The sequence below is a fragment of the Megascapheus bottae genome, chromosome 18 (genome assembly GCF_031878675.1).
Source record: "Megascapheus bottae isolate mThoBot1 chromosome 18, mThoBot2.hap1, whole genome shotgun sequence".
In the NCBI taxonomy this organism is placed as follows: Eukaryota; Metazoa; Chordata; class Mammalia; order Rodentia; family Geomyidae; genus Megascapheus; species Megascapheus bottae.
The window spans coordinates 48,000,266-48,024,975 of NC_143526.1; the positions used below are offsets into that span (position 1 = coordinate 48,000,266).

Genomic DNA, 24,710 nt, shown 5'->3' on the forward strand with positions numbered 1-24,710 from the left:
GGTTTTCTCAAGGCAGAGTTCTTCCACTTGAGCCACAGAGCCACTTCTAGCTTTTTCTGTGTATGTGGTACCAGGGAATCGAACCCAGGACTTTGTGCATGCTAGGCAAGCACTTTACCACTATGCTATGCTTCTTGCTGATTGATGCCCTTTTAAAAGTAACACTGGAAAGAGATGCTTTGCCCACATGCAGTTGCAAAGCCAGAACATGCTATTTCTGAGCCACGAAACAGTCCTCTCAGGGCACTGAATCTGCCATTCCATGATAGATTATAACTGGCTGTTTCTGTTATGTTTATGCTACATCCAGTAATGCTTGTTACAGCAGCTGTGTGAAATGAGCACCCAGAAAACAAAAAGTTTCCCCAAAAAGACGACCTTATAGGAATCATGACCAGCCTGAAGGCTCCCACCAATCAAAGCACCAACAGAGGCTAATAGGTTTGGAATATGGCCAGAGCCACATACCATAGAGGAGGTTACATAGGTATGAGGATGAGGACTTCATCAAACAAGGGGAAACAGGACAGTTCTTTGCAGTAGAATTCCAGTGATCATTACGGAAGGAAGTCACCATTAGTGGCTGAGAAGACTCATTAGCAGTTGTGAAAAGTAGTCAGCAAACAACATGAACAGGATTTGCCTGGTCTCTCCTTAAGATAATTATATTCACTTTCTGTTTCTATGGTAGCAAATTCATAATCTGTGACTTAAAAATACAAGCCACAGATTATTAATTTGCTACCATAGTAACAAAGTGAATATAAAATCCATGTTTTGGGGTCAGGAGTTTAGCTTAATGGTAGAGTGCTTGCCTAGCATGCATGAAGACCTGGGTTCGATTCCTTGGTACCACATATGTAGAAAAAAAGCCAGAAATGGTGCTGTGGCTCAAGTGGTAGAGCTCCAGCCTTGAGAAAGTCCAAGGACAGTGCTCAAGCCCTGAGTTCAAGGCTCAGGACTGGAAAAAAAAAATGGGAAAAAAATACACATTTTGGAGCCAGGTGCAGTGGTTCACGTCTGTAATCCTAGCTACTCAGGAGGCTGAGCTCTGAGGATGGTGGTTCAAAGCCAGCCCAGGCATTAAAGCCCGAAAGACTCTTACCTCCAATTATAACCAGATATCTGGAAGTGGAACTGTGTCTCCAGGAGTAGGGTGGTAGCCTTGAGCTGAAATGCCCAGGGACAGCGCCCAGGCCCAGAGTTCAAGTCCATGACCAGCCAAAAAAAAAAACCAAAAAAAAACATGTTTTGGGGCCCAGGAGTTTGGCCTAGTGGTAGAGTGCTCATCTAGTATGCACATAGCCTGGGTTTGATTCCTCAGTATCACATACACAGAAAAAGCCAGAAGTGGTGCTGCAGCTCAAGCGGCAGAGAGCTAACCTTAAGCAAAAAGTGTCCAAGGACTGGTTAAAAAAAATACATGTTTTTAACCAGGTATTTTGGCTGATACCTATGATACCAGCCTTTCACAAGTGTGGTATAGGCTTCCCAACTACCAAGAACACAGGAATAATAGATGATCATTTTGCCAGACATGCCTTTCAATTTTTTGTCTCTATACATCTATGAAGAATTTGCAGCTTTAGCGGGGCGCAGTGGCTCACTCCTGTAATCCTAGCTACTCAGAAGGCTGAGATCTGAGGATCAAGGTTCAAAGCCAGCTCAGGCACAAAATGACCTGAGACTGTTTTCTCCAGAAAACAGGAAGAGGGGCTTGGCTCCAGCATAGGGTGGATAGCCTTGGGCTGAAGAGCTCAGGGACCCACCAGACCCAGAGTTGAAGCCCCATGACCCCCACAAAAAAAAAAAAAAAAAAAAAGAATTTGCAGTTTCTATTTTACCAGTCCCGGAAGTTGAAGTCAGGGCCTGGGCACTGTCCTTGGGCTTTCTCAAGGCTAGCACTATCACTTGAGCCTCTGCACCATGTCTAGCTTTCTCTGAGTATGTAGTACCAAAGAATCGAACCCATGGCTTCATGCATGCTAGGTAAGCATTCTACTACTAAGCCAAGCTCCCAGCCACCAGTTTGCATCTTAGCATCCCAGTGGGAGAGAAAATACAACTAGCCCCTTTTTGTCTATGTTTGTAACTTAATTAGCTGCTGTGATTTTTCTGCTTTCACTTTTCTGCTTCTGTAGGCCGTCTGACCCTTTGATATTTGATTTTAGTATCCCTGTCTCATCTACATACACTGCCTCAAAAGAATGAGGAGCTGGGGCCGGGAGTTTGGCCTAGTGGTTAAAGTGCTTGCCTAGCATGCATGAAGACCCGGGTTCGATTCCTCGGTACCACATATAGAAAAAAAAGCTGGAAGTGGTGCTGAGGCTCAAGTGGTAGAGCTCTAGCCTTGAGAAAAGTCCAAGGACAGTGCTCAGGTCCTGAGCTCAAGCCCAGGACTGGCAAAAAAAAAAAAAAAAGAATGAAGAGCTGGCACCATTTAGGAAGAGATATATGACAGCCAAATGAAATAAGATGCTGGAAACAGTGATAGAATATCTGATGAAATTTACAGTCTTTGGTTCAGTTAATATCATGCCAGTGATTATTTTCTGGTGTAACAACTGGATTGTGACTATGTAAGATGGCTATATTGGGGAAGAATATGTGGAAACTCTACTATTTTTACAATTGTTTATATGTTTAAAGTTACTTCACAAGGAAAATGTTTCTTTTCTGAGTGCTTTGTGGTAGAGATTAAACTAAAGGCTAGGCACATGTTCAACATTTTATCTATTACTTAGCTACACCAAAAAACAGTAACCACTGGAGCCAGGCATTAGTTTCAGGTAAATAAGATAAGAAAAACCCACAGGAGGAGTCAGCAAAGCTTGTTAGCTGATAAGTACAAAACTGGCCGGACCTGGGCATTGTGGAAAAGGAATGCTGGTTCCAGAGGTGGTGATAAAAAGACATAGCTGGTGTCAATCTGGAGTGTAAACATTCACTCATAGTGAGCTCATGGTTCCCTGACCATACAGATACAGAACATAGAGCAATGCAGTCATATCTAAAAACATGGTGTTTCTGGGCAAGGTGGCTCAAGCCTGAAATCCTCGATACTCAGAAGACTGAGATCTGAGGATCAAGGTTCAAAGACAGCCCAGGAACTGAAGAACATGAGACTCTTATCTCCAATTAATCACTAGAACAGGGAAGTGGGGCTGTGGCTCAGAAGTAGGGCAGTAACTTTGAGCTGAAGAGCTTAGGGACAACGCCCAGGCCCAGAGTTCAAGCCCCACAACCCACAAAAAATAAAAACATGGAGTTTTTTTGGTTCAGTTTTTAAGTTTAGTGTGTGGAGGAGATGAGTTTCAGCTACAGGAGAGCTGCCACATAAGAGAAATCCAGTTTCTGTTCACCTTCTGAGTCCCCCAGAAATTACATATAGGCACTGTTGAGTTCCATTTCTGGCTTGTGGCTCCCTCCGGGGTCTGTTTTGTAGAGACAAGAAAAGGGGCAGTGGGTACCTGACACCCCTGAGGAACCAAGAATCCAACTGAACTCTTGTTTGGAAGAGCACTGGCAGTGCTCCCGAAGTTTTCTATTTGGTAGAAGTTGAGGATACTGGAAGCTGTAGTCCCCTGGTTTCTGAGGCTGTAGACCAGAGGTCATGAAGGGACATGGCCTGGTAACCTTACCCCTGCCCATGGCACTTAGCTGTGGGATGGGGCTGCCATGGAGAAGAGGGGATAGCTGCAGTGACACAGTCAGGAACCTCTCCATGTTCAGTCAGGTAACTCAAGAGATCAACACTGGGGCATCTGGACACCCCTAGGCTGAGACAAGGAAAGGGACCTGGCGTGGGTTTGTTAGCAGGGAGGTCGAGAGTCAGGCTTCCTGCCTCCTGGTGAAGAGTCCCAGACCTGGTGTAGGCTGACTTGGGAACCTGATCCCTCCCATGGTTACAACCTCCAGGCAGGGCTGGGAGTGTGGCCTTGCTGTAGAGCGCCTGCCTAGCATGCACAAAGTCCTGGGTTCAATTCCTCCATAACACAGACACAGAAAAAAGCTGGAAGTGGTGCTGTGGCTCAAGTGGTAGAGCTCTAGCCTTGAGAAAACCCAAGGACAGTGCCTAGGCCCTGAGTCCAAACCCCAGGACTGGTTAAAAAAAAAAATCTACAGGCAGCTGGTCCTGAGAAACCTCCTAGAAGGCTTGTCGCTGGCCATACTTGCCAGCCCGAGTACTGCAGGAGTACTGTCCAAACACAGCCGGAAGCCAAGAGCATGGGAAATAAGACTCCAGAGGTTCCAAGGACAGTCTTCTCAGGGTGACTGCAAAGCCCTGAGGGGCAGGAACATAGGACTGTCCCCAAACAGTGTCATGGCTAAGATTCTTCCCAGTCTCCGCCCCCCCCCCCCCCCCCCAGGCTCAGGCAGGGTCACACCCGGCCCTGTCGGCTCTAAGCTGGCCTTGGGTGTCAGAGGACTGCTGTGCAGCCACATTAGAGTGCTTAGCCCCACGTATCAGTTCACAAGAGCTCTGCTGTAGGGGCCAGCAAAGTGGGGCCCGCCTGCCCTGGAGTCCTCAGCTCTCTGACCCTGATGGAGGCAGATGCCACTGTCTTTTCCTGTTGGTTGGCTAGAAGGCTATGCTTGTACAGCGATGAGGCGCTAACCAGACCAGGCAGGATGAGGAGCCATATGTTCGTGCCACTTCCACTAGATTTATTAAGGTTGTCAACACATCCACTAAGAGGGCCACCGAGCGAGACCCCAGCCACACCTGGCCTGGCGTCTGAACTGGGGGACCGACCATGGCTCACGCCTCACGGCAGCCGTGGTCGGGGACACTACAGGACTGGACAGTTCAGAGTGCGGGAAGAGCAGCATGAAGCTGGGGGTGCAGAGGAGGGGGCTCAGCAGAGACGAAGGTCGCATGTAGACAGCGGAACAAAACAAAAACAACTCGAATGTGTGCTCGCCGCCAGATCAGCACCTCTTAGCCGGACATCTCCCTCTGCTCCTTGTTCCTGCGCACCTCGGCGGCGTGCAGCTCCTGCGAAAGGGGACAAGCCGGAAGGGCTGAGGACGTGGCCAGGCGCAGGCCCCGCCTCCACGCTCGGGCCCCGCCCAGTGCCGGGCGCAGGCCACGCCCCCGGCGGGGCGCCGCCCGTCCCCCAGCCCCTGCCCACCTTCTCGCGCAGCCGCTCGCGCAGCGCTGCCAGATGCGCCTCGCGGATCTCCTTGCTGAGCTCCATCTTGTAGTTGAGCTTCTCCTCTGCCAGGCGGCTGAAGTTGTTGTTCTCCTCCAGCGCCTTGTGCAGCACCTCGCGCTCGTGCTCTCGCCGCTCCGCCAGGTGCTTCAGCACCTGGGCCTCCTGAGTCTGCGCGAGGCGAAGGCGGAGGCTCAGACCCCGCCTGCCAGGGCCCCGCCCGCAGCCCTGCGCCCGAGCTCCGCCCCGGGACCCAGGTCCTCCGGGCTCGGGTCTACTGGCCCTGCCGGAGGCTGGGTGAACACCCAGTTTGGGGGTGCCTGGGACCGTCAGTCCCCAGTGAATCAGAGTCCGTTGCCCTCTGTGCTGCCCTCTCGAAGGCGCGTGCGCGGGGCAGGAGCCTCCCCTGTCCCTCCAGAGGGGGAAGGGCTGGAGAAGCTCTGCTTAGCCTGCGCCGCTGAGCGCCCAGCAGAGGCCTCGCTTCCCCTGAGACACTCAGCCGCGGTTGGTCCGGGTTGGTTCAGGGAGGTGCGCAGAATGGCTGATGCCACACTGTCTTGCCCTGCTGGGGGAAGGGCTGCCTTGTGACCCCTGGACAGGGATCAGAAAACAACCCCAGCTCCTAGAGTCACACAATTGCCCACCCTGGCTTAGGGCCCTCGCCCACTCATCAGCCTTCGGATTCACTGGGCTGAGCCTGAGGCCTGGTAAGCCTGTGTGACGCCACACGTGAACTGAGCTACTTCCCCTGCCCAGAGGGTGTGGGCTCCAGATCTGCTCCTAGCTTTCAGTATCAATGGAGCTGGTGTGGGAGTGAGAAATGGAGAAGGGACTGGAACCCACATCGCCTCTCGCGGGGGCTCAGTGTCTGCAGATGTAAGATCCTACTTCTTTACTCCTTCCCTGGAAAGGGTGCTAGCCCCACCCCCTGTTCCCGGGGCCCTTCCTGACGCCCCTGCCCAGAGCCATAACCAATAGAGTCCTCCAAGGGTGTGGCCCATGTCTGCCTCTCGCTGGCATCCTTCCTCCTCATCTCGTTCTGGCCTCGGAGGAAGAAGGCCCCGGAATCCCCATCCTACCGCTGCATGTCTCCATACTCAGCTCAGCACAGGGTGGGCAGCAGCCTGGGACTGGGGGAGTCCCTATCATCATAGCTTGCGAGGCTGCCTGGCCACCTTCCCCAGAACTCCTGGTGAGGGTTCCTTGCCTTCCTCCGCTCCTCAGCTGCCTCCAGCCTCTTCTGAAGCTCCTCCAGGGAAGCATCCTTCCTCTTAGGGGGAGAGGAAAGCACAGGGCTCTCCGGGGACAGGTCAGAAGGTGACTTGAGGATGACCTCGAAGCTCTGACCAGAGGCTCGCTTGTCCAGCTGCTTCACCTCCATGTCTGCAGAGCAAGAGAAGATGGGATATTCAGAAGGCCTGACCAGAGGACAGGGACAGATCCCGATCAAAGGCTAGTCACACAGAAACCCCCAGGCTTGAGACCTCCTCCCACACCACCCTTTGCAGGAGTCAGCCAGGCCACAGGATTCAGAAAGGCTGCAGGAAGCAGGGAAGGGATGCTGGCAGTCCTCAGCAGCAGTGGGCACGCTTACCCCCGTACTGGTAGATGGTGTTGGGGTGAGGCTGTGAGCAGAAGCAGGAGCAGATTAGTGACAGCACGGACAGTTCCTTCATCTTCTCCTTGTAGGCTGTGGGTGAGGAGATACCAGCACCTATCATCCCTCTACCCTGGGTCTGCCACCCAGGGTCTCATTTCTGCCGCTGGCATGTCTCTCTTCTGGTTCTGGAATGTGAGTCTGGCAGTGCCTCTCTCCATGCTACTCGAGTGCTTGAACACTTGCCTTTTTGGTAGTTCATCGGAGATAAGTGTCTTACAGACTTTTATGCCCAGCCCTCACAGCTCTTAAATGCTTCCCATCTCTTAATTTCTTTTCCTCCCTTCATCACTCCACTCTACTATTTTTTTCTTTTCTTTCTTTCTTTTTTTTTGTTGGTCATAGTGTTTTGAACTCTGGGCATGGGCGCTGTTCCTGAGCTCTTCAGTTCAAGGCTACCACTCTACCCCTGGAGCCACAGCACCACTACTGGTTTTCTAGTGATTAATTGGAGATAAGAGTCTCATGGACTTTAGTTCCCGAGCTGACTTTGAACCATGATCCTCAGGTCTCAGCCTCCTGAGTAGCTCGGATGACAGGCGTGAGCCTCTGCACCCGACTCACTCCACTGTTTTTCTTCTTGAATTTTCTCAGTTCTCTGACAATGCTCTTCATTTCTCTTTGTTTTGAGACAGTGTTGCTGTGTTGCCCAAGGTGGCCTCAAACTCTCAATCCTTTTGCCTCTGCCTTCAGAACACTAGTTCTACAGGCTTGTGCTACCATGCCCAGCTCTTTATTTACTTATTTTTATCTGTCTTATTTATGTAATAATTCATTGCCAGTGCTGGGGACTGAACTCAGGGCCTGAGCATTGTCCTTTGGGCTTTCCTCAAGGGTCGTGCTCTACCACTTGAGCCACAGCGCCACTTCTGGCTTTTTGGTAGTTAATTGGAGATCAGCATCTCACCGAGGGCCAGGAGTATGGCCTAGTGGTAGAGTGCTTGCCAGGCAATGCACGCAGCCCTGGATTCAATTCCCTGGTACCACATACGCAGAAATAGCTGGAAGTGGTACTGTGGCTCAAGTGATAAGAGTGCTAGCCTTGTGCAGATGTGCTCCAAGACAGTGCCCAGGCCCAGGGTTCAAGCTCCAGGACTATCACAAAAAAAAGTCTCAATGACTTTCCTGCCTGGGCTGGTTTTGAATTGAGATCCTTAGAATTACAGGCATCAGCCACCAGTGCCCAGTATCAGGTTAAGGCACTTGGATCTGTCAAAGTCTCTGTTCATTGCTCTACCTTTTTTGGGGGGAGGGGGGGCTGGTCAGGGAGCTTGAACTCAGGGCCTGGGCACTGTCCTTGGACACTTTTTGCTCAAGGCTAGCACTCTACCACTTGAGCCACAGCACCACTTCTGGCTTTTTCTGAGTATGTGGTACCAAGGAATCCAATCCAGGGCTTTGTGCATGCTAAGTGAGCACTCTACCACTAGGCTGTGCTCCCAGCCCCTGCTCTCCCCTTCTGACTTTACCTGCCATTGTGGCTATTGCCTTGTGTATCTAGCCAGAATCCCTGCAGCTTGGTCTACTCCTCGGGTTGTCTTTCTCTGCAATTTTGTATAACTTTCCTCTGTGCCTGGGACTTCCCCACTACCACCTTTCCTCTCCTTTTCCAATTCATGCATCTGTTACTTTTATAACTGAGGCCACCACACATGTAAACAGTGTCCCCACCTTCCCTCCTTTTCACCTTATTAGCCTGTTTCTTGCTTTGTTGCCCAAGTCTGACCTTGACATTTTGTGTTCGAGCAATCCTTTCCAGGTCTCCCAAATAGTAAGAACTACTGATGTGTACTTCTGTGCCTGACTGGGCAGTACCTTCCAAACTGTAACCCTGAGTGAAGCCCTCAGACCTCCTTGATTCCTCCCTGATTTCCCTAAGGATAGTATAGCTACTGAGAGATGAAGCCAGGCCTTTGCCCTTCCATGCAGGCTTGGGCCCCAGATGCCACCAAGGACAAAGTGAAGGGAGCTATCCGTTCAGCACCACAGCCCACATCTTGCCTTTCCAGATCAAGTGCCTACCAGCCAGTGTTCCTACATTAGGCCAATGTAAAGGAGATGACCCTGGCAACAATGTCTCTGACCCCTGTCAGAGAAGATGTCTCCTGCTCTTGGATTAATGTAGCTGTTCATGGTTCATTCTCTGTGAACCAACTCCAATGTAGGCATGTGGACCTATTATCTCAGCGATGCCCAAGAATTCTGTAAGCCCAACATAGCCAGCCCATTCAGTGGAGGACAGCTTATGAGGAGACAAGCAATATCCTAGGTGGTCTGTGCTCCTTCCATAATGCTAGCAGCTTCCAAAGACAGAGGGCTTAAAGACCCAGGCAACAGCCTCCTGGCTGAAGATAAGTCTTCTCTCATTGAAAGAAGGAATCCCGTTGCCATGTTCGATGACCTACCAGTGTCCTTTGAGGAAAACTCGGACAGGCATTTAGGTGGACGAGAAACTTTCTAGTCACGTTTCACACAGATGATGTTTTTGGACTGACTGTGAGTGTAGAAACAGGACACGGGGAAGAAATGATCAAGCGCTTTGTGATGGACTGGATCGTTCCACAACCTCCCAGAGTGTTTATACATGATCTAAATGTCCCAGTGACCTGGACTAATTTGGAAGCAACACAGAGCCCAAGAGGCCTTCAGGAGGAGAAAGGAGTCCCGGGGAAGACCAGAGCAAAGGAGAGGTTCGGAGGGGAAGAAGCCACAGGGGAAGAGAGTCAGGAAGGGGACAGTCCACAAAGAGAGCTTTGGCTTGACTTGTCAAGTTTTATTTTTTCAAAAGCAAAATCTACTATTGGTGTTACAAAGGGAAGCAGAGGGCCTGTTCACAGGCCGCTTCAGGTCAAAAGACACCAGGGCATCCAGAGGACCCAGGCAGAGGCCAGCCCTGTGCTCAGGGTGAGAACAGAGGGGAGGGGTGAGAGTCTGGGCTAGGGCAAGGATGAACCTGCATCCAAGGAGAGGCCAGGAAGGAGGGGCTTGACCCTTTCCAGCACTCACCTTCCTGTTAACAGGAATGATCTGGAACGATCTTTCAGATCATTCTTCCTCTTCACTCATCCAAAACCCTGAATGGATTGTCTTACAGGCAGAGACTTGGGGCCCAATATCTGCTCAAAGGTCCAGTGCTTGTGCCTGAAATGTTCACAGGAAAAGGAGCTGCAGGTTCACTGCAGACAAAGAACAATTGAAGGACAGGTGCCTGGAGGCTCCCTTCTAGATAACTGTCACCTGCACGTGGGGCAGGCTGTCTAGGATCAGGGGATCATGCCAGCATGGACAGCTACGAACACCTGCATCATTAGGAGAGATACAGAGGAGGACTGGGGACTGGGAACATGGGACAGAGGGCTCTCAAGTCACAGCTTAGGTAGGCACTAAGTGTCCAACTGGGAAGGGAGGTACTGTGTCCTTTACTACAGCTCAGCATTCAGTGATCATGAAGACACCCCCACACACACCCGTTTACCTAGTCCTCAGCTGGTGGCCTGTGAGGAGCTTCCTTCCTGGAAGGCTGATCCTTGAGGAGCAAATGAAACCGGTGCCCCCAAGACCAGGGTGGGAGTGAGATCTACTCTGCGGTCTTTCTACGGGAGGCAGAGCAGGTTGGAATGGATAAATGTTTGAGAGAGTGAGCTAGAAGAAGCCAGCACTGAGTGGGGTTGCTGGCAGAGAAGGAATCTGAGTTGGTTAGTGCACAAGCAAGAGACTGGACCTGTATCTACAGAGCTGGAGCTGCAAGAGCATGTCTCCCTAGATAGGAAAGTTGAGGCCCCCAGAAGGGAAGCAGCAAGGTCAGACTCCAAGATCTGAATAAGGAGCCAGAGTCTAAGCAACGCTCGAAGAAGAGAGTGGGCAAAGGAAGCCACGCCAAGCCACGCCTTCCCAGTGAGCAGAGAGGGAACTCAAGCTGCCGAATCCTAAGGGAAAGGAAGGCTCTGGCGCCTGCGGTGGGCAGGTGTGGCCAGGCCTCAGGCGGGGAGAGGCTGGGAGCGCCTGGCGTGGGAAGGACAGAGTTGCCTTCCAGAGGGAGGTCGGGTGCCCCTCGGCCCTTACCCTGCTTCAACATGGGGTGGTGGACCAGACGCCCTGACCGGCCAGGGGACCTGCAGTCAGGGACCACCAGGTCACCTCCTCGCCAAACGCAGAAGCCAGCAGCTCTGGAGGGGTCAGGGAGGCAGCGGTGGGTGGGCTGTGGGGAGGGTGTGGGAGTGCTGGGGTCTCTCCAGAGCCTCAGACTGCGGAAGCCAAGAAACGGAGGGGCGGGGCCTCGGTGCCCGGGGCGGGGCCAGCGTCCAGGGAGGGGTGGGGCCTCGCTGACCTGGGTGGAGCCGCCACCGGGGGGGGGGGAGGGGCGGGGCCTCGGTGCCCGGGGCGGGGCCAGAGTCCAGGGAGGGGTGGGGCCTCGCTGACCTGGGTGGAGCCGCCACCGGGGAGGGGCGGGGCTTCGGTGCCCGGGGTGGAGCCACCACCAGGGGCGGGGCCTCGCTGACCTGGGTGGAGCCGGGGCGGGGCGGGGCCGGGCCTCGGCGCCCGGGGCAGAGCCGCCGGCCGCCCGGGAGCATCGCGGGCCGGCTCGCGGCGCGGAGGCCGCTCTGGGGCTTGTGGGCTCCCGGGAAGGCTCCAGCACGGCGGCCCCCTCCCCCGGGAAGCGCCGGCCTCCCCGACCGAGCGGCTGGAGCCCGCAGGGAGGGCCGGGCCCCTCCTCGCCCGCCCCGCTCGCCGCCCCGGTTCCCGCCGAGGGCCCCGCCCTTCCCCCTAACGCCGCGGGGCGGAAACGCGGCGGGACCGAGACCTCAGGTCTGGGGCTCCCTGGAGGGCGACACACGCGCGCTCACACTCAGCTCACCACTCAGCTCACACGCGCGCTCACACTCAGCTCACCACTCAGCTCATACACCACACAGCTCTCACTCAGCTCACAGCGCACACGCTCAGCTCACACGCGCACACTCAGCTCACAGCGCACACTCAGTTCACAGCGCACACTCAGCTCACAGCTCACAGGCTCAGCTCACAGCGCACACACTCAGCTCGCACACGCTCAGCTCACACGCGCACACTCAGCTCACAGCGCACACGCTCAGCTCACACGCGCGCACCTCCGCGGCCGGTGGTCGTCCCCGCCCTGCGGCAGTCCCGCCCGCCCGCCGACCCTCCCGGCTCCCGGCCCCGCAGCCTCGGCCCGCGCAGGCTCCAGCGGCGCGGCGTGGCGACCTGCGTCCCGCGGGGCTCCCCTCGGAGAACGCCCTCCACGCCGCCCCTCCGCCGCCCCGGGGGCCCGGGCCCCGCGCCTACCCGACACGGTGCTGGCCATGGTGCTGGCGGCGGCCGAGGCTTCGGAGGCCGGGGAGACGCGGGCGGCGGCTGGAGCTGCAGTCGGCGAATGCTGCAGTGCCTGGGGAGGGAGGGAGGGAGGGAGGGAGCGCGGGAGGGAGGGAGGGCGGGCGGGCGGGGCGGGAGGACGGAGAGCGGAGGGAGGGAGGGAGAAAGAAGATAGAGGGAGGGACAGAGAGGATGGAGAGAGGATGGGGAGGGGAGAGGGTGGAAAGAGGGACGGAAGATGGGGCGGGAGGGCAGGGGAGGCAGCCAGCCGCTCATCCTCACCCAGCGACCTCGACCTCACAGCACCGCGTGGGCCAGGGAGGGGATCTCCCCTACTCCCAGAATGGGCCGGCCAGGGCAGGGCTGGAAAGCAGGCCCAGAGGGGAGGCAGAGCTCCTGCCAGAGCCTGGCGGGGCCGGGCGGCCTGGGACCACCAGGGTCAGGGCTGGAAAGCAGGCCCAGAGGGGAGGCAGAGCTCCTGCCAGAGCCTGGCGGGGCCGGGCGGCCTGGGACCACCATGCTGAAGCAGGCATTTCACGGAGCCCAGAGGGTGCACACCAGTATGAAATGGCTCTGAGTAGAGAAAAGGAGGGTGGGGTTTGTGAGCCGGAGGAGAAGGGTTTTGAGGTGAGATGGGTTCCAATCCTTGCTCTGACATTCTCTATAGGGCCTTTGTTTCTTTTTTTTTTTTTTTGCCAGTCCTGGGCTTGAGCTCAGGGCCTGAGCACTGCCCTTGGACTTTCTCAAGGCTAGAGCTCTTCTGCTTGAACCTCAGCACCACTTCTGGCTTTTTTCTATGTATGTGGTACCGAGGAATCAAACCTGGGTCTTCATGCATGCTAGGCAAGCACTTTAACCACTAGGCCAAACTCCCAGCCCCACGGCCTTTGTTTCTTGATGAAACCAGGATAGCAGAGCCCAGACAGAGGAGAGTGGTGTGCAGAGCAGGGTGTGGGCTTGCGGGGAGCCGTGTGCTGCCTGGAAGGTAGATGCAGCAGCATGCTTGTTTCCCAGATGGAGCTTCTGAAGCTAAGAGGGGGTGGGGGGCTTGCTCTACAGGTTACTAACTCACACGGCCAGGAATTAAACTCCAAGAGTCCTCAGGAGAGGAAACAACACAGGTCAGAAAGGTGAAGGTTAGGGACAAACCTAGGGGCCTGGGTGCCAGCATCACCAGGCTTGCAAACTCTTCAGGTGACACAAGAGTTCTGCTTCCATCCATACTAACACTGGGGCTATGGATCTAATGCTTCCAGAAACCTTAAGAAGGAATATCACCCAGTGGATTTGACCTAATTATGGAAGCTCTTTAAAAGCACTGTTTCCCCAATGGTTGGAAAAGTCCAAGGGATTTGAAACAAGAAAGGTTCTTTGCCATTGAGATGAAGCAGCCAAATGGAAGGAATATGAGAGCTGCTTCCAACAAGCTTCTCACAAGACCTCAGAGCTACAATTACAAGGAAGTGAATCCTGTCACCATGAATGAACCTGAGAACAGGTTTGCCTAAGAGCCTCCAGACAGAACTCAACTTAGCTGACAACCTCATTTCAGCCTTGGCATACAAAGAGCTTTGAGCTAATACATAAGGGTTGCCTCAAATGGTGAGTTGTACCAATCTGGGTACAATCTGGGTTATGAAACTAATGCACAGTTGGGGCCAGTGGCTCACGCCTGTCATCCTAGCTACTCAGGATGCTGAGATCTGAGGATCAAGGTTCAAAGCCAGCCCCGCCACAAAAGGATCTGAGACTCTTATCTCCATCTAACTTCCAGAAAACGGGAATTGGGGCTTGGCTCAAGGGTAGGGTGGTAGTCTTGAGCTGAAGAGCTCAGGGAGAGCGGTCAGGCCAACCTCAAGCCCCATAACCCACCCCCCACACCACAAAAAGAAAAAGCTAATGCACATACATAGAGCTCTTCTCTGTGAATGCATCATTCATTGAAACTTAGCCCAGGTAGGGATTTGGAAGAAAGAAGGAACACACAGAACTTCTAACTGGTGGTAGCCCCAGCAGAAACAGCCATTTCCTCTGGCGGAGTCACTGCAGCTGGAACTGGCATGGTGACTACCCTTTAGATGACGTCAGTGCAGGCAGTGGGACTCAGGTTCTCTCTTCTTTTTTTTTTTTTTGCCAGTCCTGGGCTTGAGCTCAGGGCCTGAGCACTGCCCTTGGACTTTCTCAAGGCTAGAGCTCTACCACTTGAGCCTCAGCACCACTTCTGGCTTTTTTCTATGTATGTGGTACCGAGGAATCGAACCCGGCTCTTCGTGCATGCTAGGCGAGCACTCTACCACTAGGCCAAACTCCCGGCCCGGGGACTCAGGTTCTCGATCAGCAGGTATAACCCACTCTGGTCCTTCCAGTCTTCTCATGTGGATGGGATGGGGTCAAGGGTCTGTGTGGCCTTTTTGTCTGTCCTGTCTTAAGCCTGTGGACTCTTGTCTGGACCCCTGAGACAAGGGGTAGCTCCTGGGTAGCTCCTGCCATGGTGTTGGGCACATGTTTAGTGCATCTACTATGTCTACATTTTTTCACTTTTTAAAAAAAGTTTTATTGTAATTAATAGAAGGGTTACAATTATATTTGCCAGATAGAGGGTGCATTCCTTCACACACATTGATAGCCCTTCTCATGCTTTTGTCCCCATTTCTTTCCCCCCACCCCTTCCCTATGTCTACATTTTTACTGCTCACTGTGATCAACTGCAAAAAGTTCATGAGCAGCTGTTTCAAACATATTTTGGGGGGCCGGGAATGTGGCCCAGTGGTAGAGTACTTGACTAGAATGCACAAAGACATGGGTTCAATTCCTCGGTACCACATACATAGAAAAGTGGTGCAGTGGCTCAAGTGGTAGAGCTCTAGTCTTGAGAAAGCCCAAGGACAGTGCTCAGGCCCTGAGCTAAAAAGCCCAGGGCTAGCAAAAACAAAACAAACCCCCTCCCCCAAACCATATTTTTCTTGGACTGTGAATTCACGGACAAGCACCCCCCCATATTGATTTCCTAAAATTAACCCTGTACCCTCCTCCCAGGAGTAGCCTTGCATCCCAGAAGGCCAACTGGTCATTCAACTAACATCTATGGAGTACCTACAATGTGCTGGAGTTGGGGACAGATGGTACTGAAACTCATGCTTAGTTCCCTTTCAAATAGTCTTGCCCATAAATCTTTCCAACTCCCTACTGAGAGCTAAAAGTGTCTGAGATAGACCAAAAGAATGGAGTGGATGCTAGAGAGTTCCCCAAGCACGACCTCCCACACAAGCACCGGCATGCAAATGTACCACTAGCAGGAAAACACCTCTGGACACTAAAGAGGGACCAAATGTTGCCTGACGGTTGTGGGCAGGCAGACACTGCGGTGTCAACTTCTTCCTGGTGACTTTTTTTTTTTGGGGGGGGGAAGCTGGGGCTGTCAGAGACAAAAGGTCTCTGATCAATGGGCTGTCCTTAAAATTGTGCAGGTCCCTCTCTCCTGGGTCCCCTCTGCTTACTGCCAGCCAGCACTAGGAGCTTGTGGTTCAGAAGGACCTCCCCTAACCAGTGGGGGACACTGGTTGGAGCAGAAGTTGGAACAAGTAGGGATAAAGAGAGGAAATATCAGGGCACTGTTGTTCACGCCTGCAATCCTAGCTACTGAGGAGGCTGAGATCTGAGGACTGCAGTTTAAAGCCAGCCCGGGAACTAAAAAGTCCAACTCAACTACAATTAAACACCAAAAAAACAGAAGTGGCACTGTGACTCCAGGGGTAGGGCAGTAGCCTTGAGCTGAGGAGCTCAGGGACAGCACCCACGCCCAGAGTTCTAGTCACCACCTACCAAAAGAGGGAGGGAGGGAGGGGGAGAGAGCGGGGGAGGGAGGAGGAGGAGGAGGAGGAGGAGGAGGAGGAGGAGGAGGAGGAGGAGGAGGTGGTGGTGGCTCTCAGGCACCAGTCTTGAGCAAGGGATACTCACGGTAGGTTTATGGTGGGTTTGTCAGTGGCAAGTTAAAAGATGCTTTTGCTAGGTCACATGAAGTAACTAAAATTCCCCCAACTTTGTATCTGTGCCCTTTGATCCAAGCCAATCTCCACTGCACTTCCTCTGCAATCACCTTGGGCTCCAGGATAGAGAAGATCCACTGATGAATTCTTTGTGTGGAAGGAAAATTACCCCTCAAACAGGTAGTGCTTTGACATCTCAAAAGAGCCAGCCCCGAATCCAGGAGATCACACACCAGATAACTTGTTCCTGAACATCTACACAACTCCTCCAGAAACAAAGACTGTATTAAGAGTGGGCTGGGGGCATGGCCTAGTGGTAGCGTGCTCCCCTAGCATGCAGGAAACCCTAGGTTCCTTTCCTTGGTACCACATGCACATAAAAAGCCAGAAGTGGTGCTGTGTTTTTTTTTTTTGCCAGTCCTGGGCTTGAGCTCAGGGCCTGAGCACTGTCCTTGGACTTTCTCAAGGCTAGAGCTCTACCACTTGAGCCTCAGCACCACTTCCGGCTTTTTGCTATGTCTGTGGTACCAAGGAATTGAGCCCTGTTCTTTGTGAATGCTAGGTAAGCACTCTACCGCTAGGCCAAACTCCTGGCCCAGGTGCTGTGGTTTAAGTGGGAGAGTTCTAGCCTTGAGAAGCCCAAGGATAGTACTTAGGCCCTGAGTTCAAGCCCCAGGATTGACAAACCAACAACAGCAACGACGGCAACATCATAGAATCAAGCTAGACGGTGGCTCACGCCTGTCATCCTAGCTACTCAGGAGGCTGGGATCTGAGGATCAAGGTTCAAAGCCAGCTCAGGCACAAAAGGACCGGTAGCCTAGGGCTGGAGAGCTCAGGGACACCGCCCCGGGGGAGGGCGGTAGCCTTGGGATGGAGGGCTCAGGGACACCGCCCCGGGGGAGGGCGGTAGCCTTGGGATGGAGGGCTCAGGGACACCGCCCAGGGGGAGGGCGGTAGCCCTGGGCTGAAGGGCTCAGGGCCGATGCCCAGGCCGAGTTCAAGCCCCAGGACCCAGGAAGGGGGAAAAGAAATAGAAGTGGGTGCACGGTCTGCAGAGCCACGTCTGCGCCTGGGTGCTGCTTTTTGGTGGTGTTCGCTCTGGGTGCCTACCGCCCTCTCCTCGGCGCGCCCGGCCCGCAGCCGACGTCTACCCGGGGGTGGGCCCGGCTGGGGGTGGCGTGGCCCCGCGCTGGGATCGCCCCGCGCCTCTCGGTTTGGCATGTGGCCGAACTGGGGCGCTCGGACGGTTCAGATTCCGATTCCAGCAAGAAAAGGCAGAGGTGAGGGCAGGGCCGGGGGAGCCCGGAGCCCCGAGGCCGTGCCGAGGGCTGTCAGGGCCGCACGCGGGGAGCCCGGAGGCCGTGCCGAGGGTTGTCAGGGCCGCAGGAGGGGAGCCCGGAGGCCGTGCCCAGGGGTGTCAGGGCCGGGGGAGCCCGGAGGCCGTGCCGAGGGGTGTCAGGGCCGGGGGAGCCCGGAGGCCGTGCCCAGGGGTGTCAGGGCCGCACGCGGGGAGCCCGGAGCCCGGAGGCCGTGCCGAGGGTTGTCAGGGCCGCAGGAGGGGAGCCCGGAGGCCGTGCCCAGGCGTGTCAGGGCCGCAGGAGGGGAGCCCGGGGCCCGGAGGCCGTGCCGAGGGGTGTCAGGGCCGCACGCGGGGAGCCCGGAGGCCGTGCCGAGGGGTCTCAGGGCTGCACGCCGGCCGGGCCGCAGCCAGGCCGGGCCGGGCCGCACGCGGGCCGCACGCGCCGCCCGGAGCGGCTTCCCCGGAGCACGAAGCGGCGGACCGGAAGTGGGGGCGGAAGTACCGGGCGGACCGCCAGGAGCGAGCACCACCGCCCGCCAAGTCCGAATTTGCCGGGGGCCCCGCGCGCGGGAGCGGTGTCTCGTCCCGAGTCGGCGGTTCCTGGGGAGCAGAGCCCGGAAGGCTCCCGGCGGAGACGGGTGAGGCGGGGGCCGGGGCGGGGGGGGGCGGGGAGGCGGGGGCCGGGGCCCTGCGTCCCCGGGGCCGTGGCCGGGGGGGGGGGTAGTGGGGGGGAGCGGGGGGGGGAGCCGGGGCCCTGCGTCCCCGGGGCCGTGGCCGGGGGGGGGGGAGTGGGGGGGAGCGGGGGGGGGGGAGCCGGGGCCCTGCGTCCCCGGGGCCGTGGCCGGGGGGGGGGAGTGGGGGGGAGCGGGGGGGGGGGGCCGGGGCCCTGCGTCCCCGGGGCCGTGGCCGGGGGGGGGGGAGTGGGGGGGAGCGGGGGGGGGGGGGAGCCGGGGCCCTGCGTCCCCGGGGCCATGGCGGGTCCCCCGGAGGACGGCCGTGGCGGGTTTCAGCGCTGGCTGGCAGCAGGCAGTACAGTAGTGCGCTTGCCCGGGGTCTTGTGGCTGCCTGCGCCTCCTTTCCAGAGTGACGGGGTGCGGGGGGGCTGTGTGGGGCGGGAGGTCAAGGTCGGGCCTACTGGGTCTGGATCCTCATCTTCCCGTCCCCAGGCTCCTTCTGCATAGATGTAACACGCTGACCTCTGGCCTCCAAAGGAAGGACTTCCTGGAATTCCTGGCAAAAAACCTCTCGTATTTCCCATGTCCGCGTGGCAGGGGTTTCTGTAGAGAGCATCACGATGACCCGGATCCACGTGCTGGCTTCACGTACCTGGAGCGGCTGAGAAGCGGATCCAGCACGCCCTTGTGCCACCCTGAGAGCAGGCTGCAATGCCCAAGATAGTCCTAAATGGTGTGACAGTGGATTTCCCATTCCAGCCCTATCAGTGTCAACAAGAGTACATGACTAAGGTTCTGGAATGTCTCCAGAAGGTAAAGCCATTTGTTTGAGGAATAGGTTAGTGGGATAAGATTTAGGGGAAGTCTAATGTATCTCTACTCCAACCCATTCCATCCAGGCCCTGCTTCAAAGTGGGCAGGAGATACCTCATCAATCAAGCAAATAAAAGAGATGATTCTCCATGCTGACAGTTTTGGGTGTGCCTTGGGACCCTATGAGTAGAAGGCATTTAAGCTCATACCAGTGGATGAAGACTGGCTAGCAAATCAGAGCCTGGAGAAAGTGTTTTCATATAGAGAGGCCTAGATCTTTCTTTGAGAGGTCTTTGAGTCCTAGAAGTATACAGGGAAGTAGACAAGGGCAGGTTGCTTTCCAATGGGTTTCTCTTATACTCTCTCTCTCTCTCTCTCTCTCTCTCTCTTTTTCTCTCTCTCTTTCTCTCTTTCTCTCTCTCTTTTTGTGGCTCATGGGGGCTTGAACTCGGCCTGGCTACTGTCCCTGAGCTCTTCAGCTCAAGGCTACTGCTCTACCCTTGAGCCAAGCCCCACTTCCCATTTTCTAGAAGTTAATTGGAGATAAGAGTCTCAGGTCCTTTTGTGGCGTGGCTGGCTTTGTTTTTTTTTTTTTTGTTTGTTTGTTTGTTTTTGCCAGTCCTGGGCTTGGGCTCAGGGCTTGAGCACTGTCCTTGGACTTTCTCAAGGCTAGCACTCTACCACTTGAGCCTCAGCACCACTTCTGGCGTTTTGCTATGTATATGGTACCGAGGAATCGAACCCGGGTCTTCGTGCATGCTAGGCAAGCACTCCACCACTAGGCCAAACTCCCAGCCCCGCGTGGCTGGCTTTGAACCTTGATCCTCAGATCTCACCGTCCTGTGTAGCTAGGATTATATGCGTGAGCTACCATGCCTGGCCACTGTGTGTACTCTTCTATACTGATCACCCAGCCTCCTTTTAGTTTCCTGTTGAGAAGTCATATTTAGGCCATCAGATTCAGATGGGGCAGGGTGAGTGCCTGGATCCAGAATGCAGAACAGTTTCCTATTTTGAGACTTGATAATTAGTCAACTTACTATTTATATTAGGCTGAAGGCTGAAAAATGCTGTCACATTTTGGGTAATGCTCTGCAAATTGTTTGCTAATGAGGGCTAATTTAATTTGTGACTTGCAGGGCAGGAATGGAAAATGTCTTATTGACTTAGGTCCCTTAGAGCTTTTGCCACCAGCAGATGGGCCGTGCCTCCTAGAGAGTCATCCCCTGCTGGGCAGGCTTATCTTACAATGCTCCTTTTTTGCACTCTGCTTCCAATTCCATTCAGAAAGTGAACGGCATTCTGGAGAGTCCTACTGGCACTGGAAAGACACTCTGCCTCCTCTGCACTACGCTGGCCTGGCGTGAACACCTCCGCGATGCCATTTCTGCCCGCAAGATTGCTGAGAGGGGGCAAGGGGACCTTTTCTTGAATCAGGACTTGTCATCCTGGGGGAATACCACTGCTGCCGACAGAGATACCATAGGTGACTCTTCTTCCCGACCTTGTGGGGGAGACTAGGGAAAGGATGGTTCCAGGAGCGAGGCTAGTCCGTCCGGCTTGCTGTTGCCTTCTGCAGAGGTGAATAGAATTTTGTCTTGGCCAGTCCTGGGGCTTGGACTCAGGGCCAAGGAATTGAACCCGGATCTTTGTGCATGCTAGGCAAGCACTCTACCACTAGGCCAGACTCCCAGCTCTTGAGTATCGTTTTGAACCCTCTTCATCATTTCTGTCTTGGGAGTAAACTAGGGGCAGAGCTTTTTCTGGAATTAGGGCTCCGCAGGCACCCTTGTCCATGTCAGGTACATGGTTGTCGTCAGGGCTGTTAGCTTAATTCTGCCTGTGTAAACACATATGAGGATGTTGCTGCAGCCACCCCTTTTACTCTTTCTTGTGCTTGAACAGCTTGCTACGCAGACATTCCAAAGATCATCTATGCTTCCAGGACCCACTCACAGCTCACACAAGTCATCAGTGAACTTCGGGGCACCTCCTACAGGTGGGCTAGCAGCTCTAACACCTGCCTCGGGATCACTGGAATAGTGAGCTTGGTGTGGAGAGAGAGAGAGAGTGTGTGTGTGTTTGTGTGTGTGTGTGTAGGAGGTAAAGCCTGTCTTGCAGTGATGCTCACTACTCATAAAAAGACAGCTTTGATGGAGTTGGAAATTTGGCTCAGTGGAAGAGCCCTTGCCTGGCAAATACAGGGCCCTGAGTTTGGTCCTTAGTTCTGGAGGAAAAAAATCTTGAGGAAAAAGAAAATACTGTGCAGTCCTGGTGGGTCACGCCTGTAATCCTAGCTACTCAGAAGGCTGAGACCCGAGGGTCACGGTTCAGAGCCAGCCCAGGCAGGGATGTCCATGAGACTCTTAACTCCAATTAGCCACCCCCAGACCACAGGTGAAACTGTGGCTCAAAGTGGTGGAGTTCTGCTTGCTGCCGGCCGGCGGCTGTGCTGAGTCGCCCCCTGACCCTCAGCTCTCTGCCAGGCCTAGGATATGTGTGCTAGGCTCTCGGGAACAGCTTTGCATCCACCCTGAGGTGAAGAAGCAAGAGAGTAACCATGTGCAGGTAAGTTGGGGTGCCTCCCTCAGTGGTGTTGGTGGGCTGGAGCTGCCTGTCTTCAAGGCCCTGGCTGTGCTCCAGCAGATTTGTTGCATTGCTTTGTGCCTCCTGATGTCCTGGGCCAAGACTTAAAGTACACTGGGGAAGGGGCCTGGGAAGGGTGGGGAACAGCGTGGCGGGGCTGCTGGGGGGAGACATGAAAAGGATGAGGGTAGATGGTCCTTTCTAAGGTACTTCAGGGCTTTCTCTGCTCCTCTTGGAGATCCACTTGTGTCGCAGGAAGGTGACAAGTCGGTCCTGTCATTTCTACAACAATGTGGAAGGTAAGCCTCCCACCTGACCCCAACTCCCACGTTTACCCTGGCGTAATGCACCCAGAGTTCTGTACCCTTCCTGTGCGGATCTGTCCCGCGGTGTTCCGCTCTGTGGTTCAGTGGACCCTGCTCCATCTGTACTCGCACAGGTTGTAAGGGATAAGCGGAGGGTATCATTTGGGCAGCACGCTTGCGGTCCCTGAGCTGTCCGCTAGCTAGGTAGCTTCAGCTTCCATGTATCTCCTCCCCTGGCTGTCTTCAGAGTAAGCCAAAGCTCCATGAGCCGTCTAGGATGAAGAGAAGAGGAGACACTTGCTTATGAAAGAGAGGGAAGGAGGGAGGGAGGGAGGGAGGGAGGGAGGGAGGGAGGGGGCTGAGAGTTGGGATGATACCTGGTTATACCCCCACGGGGCCCGGAAGGGAAAACATGGGGCTGTCATCTCCACTCAGGACTCCCTCATGCTGGGGTTATGCGGGGCCTTCTCAGTTATTGCCATGCCTGTCACCTGTCTTCTTGCCTCTGCTTCTTTTTTCAGCTCCCCTCTGTTCTCCCTTCCTCAGCTCTGTTTAGGAAGTCCAGCAAACTGGCTTTCTTCTACATCATGTGTTGATTGGCTGGTCTGTCACAGTAGCACTGCTAAGGGACACACTCTTCCCCTGTCAGTCCTGCTGTCCCTGGGGGATTTGAGGGGAAGTTTTTTTTTTCTTCTATGTGTGTATGTGTGTATGTGTGCGTGCACACACACGCGCATGCACACACATGCTTTCTGGCCTCTGCAGATAAGAACTGGGCCTTCCTCTGCCCCACAAAGGAGAGGGCCGTACGGCAGCACAGAAGGTCAGGATGCTGAAGGAGGCCTCTTCTTGTCCACAGTGGCTGTCCTAGGACTCTGGGCACTTGTTAGAAGGCCTTAGTCTTGCTCACTTGATACAGAGCCCAGACGTTGGCTCTGTTTCATTCCCCAGGGTATTCCTGTGGTAGAGCAGGGCAGCCCTGGAGGGCCTTTCTCTTCTGGGCCTTGCAGCTAGCGTGGGTGGTGCCAGCTCTTGGGCTCCTGTTCTGAGGAAGGGGATGGACGGGGTTTAGGCAGGGTGGGCTTCGCCTGGGCATGTCTCCTCCCCTCTGCCGGTTCATGACCTCAGCCTCTGACACCCCCGATTCTATAACCATATTACTTTCCTCCTGGTGACGACTCTGGGTCTGTGTTGAATGGTAGGAAGCTGAGAGAGTGGTGCTACTCACAGGACATGTACTCTGCCCGGGGTGACAAGCTGCTAGGCTGCAGACTACTCTCCAGACTGTACCCGAGGACTACTCTCGCTCTGCTTGAGAGGCTGCTTGGGACCCTTGGGGTCTGTGTTGGCAACTGTCCATGTCTTCCCGCAGCATCAAGCTGGCTGCCCTCTCCTGGGTGCAGAGTGGGTCTGGCTCACCTGGGGCTCGCCAGGCAGGGTGGGACCTTCCACTTTGCCTCATGCACAGGTGCTCTTTTGTCCTGGGACATTCAGATGGCCCTTGAGGGTGTGGATTCACCCTGTCTCCTACAGAGAAAAGCCTGGAGCAGGAGCTGGCTACTTCCATCCTGGACATTGAGGACCTCGTCAAGGGTGGGAGCAAGCACAGGTGAGACCCTTCCCGTGGATTTTTGTCTTCATGGTAGACCCAGGATGTGGGGTAGCATGCATTTTCTTTACATGGAGGCACAATACATTTTCTTTGTTTTTTTGTAGAACTAATGACTTTGGTTCACTTTATATTCTGAGTAAAGTGAACAGATAAAGCCACCTCCTCTGTCTTTGGCTCTTAGCATACCCCAAGGCAGCCATTGTGGACAGAGGTTGTATGAATATAGAAAAGCACAATTGGAGCCAGTCACTCCAGTCTGGACAGACAAATCCTTCTACCACTTATATCCAATTAACCAGCAAAAGCCAGAGCTGGAAGTGAGGTTTAAGTGATGGAGTTACTCTGGGAAGAAAAGTTCAAAGTCCTGGTCCGTGAGTGTGGCCTAGCAGTAGAGTGCTTGCCTAGGATGCACGAAGCCCTAAGTTCAATTCCTTCGTACCACATACACAGAGAAAGCTGAAAGTGGTGCTGTGGCTCAAGTAGAGCTCTAGCCTCAAGGAAGCTCAAGGACAGCTGGATGCAGTGTCTCACACCTGTAATCCTAGCTACTCAGAAGGTTGAAATCTAAGGATCACGGTTCAAAGTCAGCCTGGGCACTAATGAACCAAAGACGTATCTCCACTAGAAAAGGAGAAGTCGGGCTGTGGTTCCAGGGTAGGGCAGTAGCCTTGAGCTGAAGAGCTCAGGGACAGCACCAGGGTCAGAGTTCATGACCCACAAAAAAAGAAAGGTCAAAGACAGTGCCTAGGCTCTGAGTTTATGTCCCAGGACTCTAGTGTAGGCATAGAGAGAAAAGAGGGAGAGAAAGAGAAAAAGGGAAGGGAAAGGGGAGAGTTTTCTTTGCTTGTTCTTCAAAGCTCTTTACCACTTAATACAGCCTGAGTTCTCATGTGGGTAGTTTCAGATCCCTTCTGAGTACAGCAAATCCTCCATTGGTTACAGTATTTGAGTAGCCTGGCAGTGCAAACACTTGAGGCCCTGAATTCCATCCCCAGCACAAAAGGAGAAGGAGAGAGAGAGGGGAATAGTTTCTGCTTTCTAAATTAACTAATATTTATTCTGGTCCTGGACTTGAACTCATGCTTAGGCACAGTCCTTGAGCTTTTTTGCTCAAAGCTAGTGTTTTACTACTTCAGCCATAGTTCCACTTCCAGCTTTTTTGGTGGTTAATTAGAGATAATTGTCTCATGGAGTTTCCTGCCCAGGCTGGCTTCAAGCTACAATCTTTAGATCTCGGCCTCCTGAGCCACTAGCACCTGACTTTTTTTGCTTTTCCTGATGATTCAG

The 24,710-nt window shown here is 54.4% G+C and overlaps 2 protein-coding genes across 4 annotated transcripts in view; one reads left to right on the forward strand and one right to left on the reverse strand.

Moving 5' to 3' along the window:
- Positions 1–4,649: 4,649 nt before the first annotated feature.
- On the reverse strand, positions 4,650–12,222 carry Stmn3 (stathmin 3). Of its 3 annotated transcripts, none has more exons than XM_090352644.1 (6): positions 12,118–12,205; positions 9,820–9,954; positions 6,751–6,846; positions 6,364–6,539; positions 5,136–5,327; positions 4,650–4,999 (listed from the first exon to the last, which is right to left on the reverse strand). In XM_090352644.1, the coding sequence occupies exons 3-6, from the start codon at positions 6,830–6,832 to the stop codon at positions 4,943–4,945; spliced, it is 507 nt and encodes a 168-aa protein (XP_090208770.1). In that variant the 5' UTR covers positions 6,833–6,846; positions 9,820–9,954; positions 12,118–12,205; the 3' UTR covers positions 4,650–4,942. The 3 variants fall into 3 exon arrangements, with proteins under 3 accessions (XP_090208770.1, XP_090208771.1, XP_090208769.1); XM_090352645.1 differs by lacking the exon at positions 12,118–12,205 and adding an exon at positions 10,289–10,352; XM_090352643.1 differs by lacking the exon at positions 9,820–9,954 and having other exon boundaries at positions 12,118–12,222.
- Positions 12,223–17,932: 5,710 nt separating this feature from the next.
- Rtel1 (regulator of telomere elongation helicase 1) overlaps positions 17,933–24,710 on the forward strand; it is a 28,709-nt gene continuing 21,931 nt past the window's right edge. Inside the window, exons 1-7 of the mRNA XM_090352652.1 lie at positions 17,933–18,071; positions 18,600–18,920; positions 20,208–20,406; positions 20,826–20,919; positions 21,407–21,488; positions 21,745–21,805; positions 23,345–23,420. Of these exons, the coding sequence (XP_090208778.1) occupies positions 18,819–18,920; positions 20,208–20,406; positions 20,826–20,919; positions 21,407–21,488; positions 21,745–21,805; positions 23,345–23,420 (614 nt within the window). The 5' untranslated portion in view covers positions 17,933–18,071; positions 18,600–18,818. The remainder of the gene's footprint in view (positions 18,072–18,599; positions 18,921–20,207; positions 20,407–20,825; positions 20,920–21,406; positions 21,489–21,744; positions 21,806–23,344; positions 23,421–24,710) is intronic.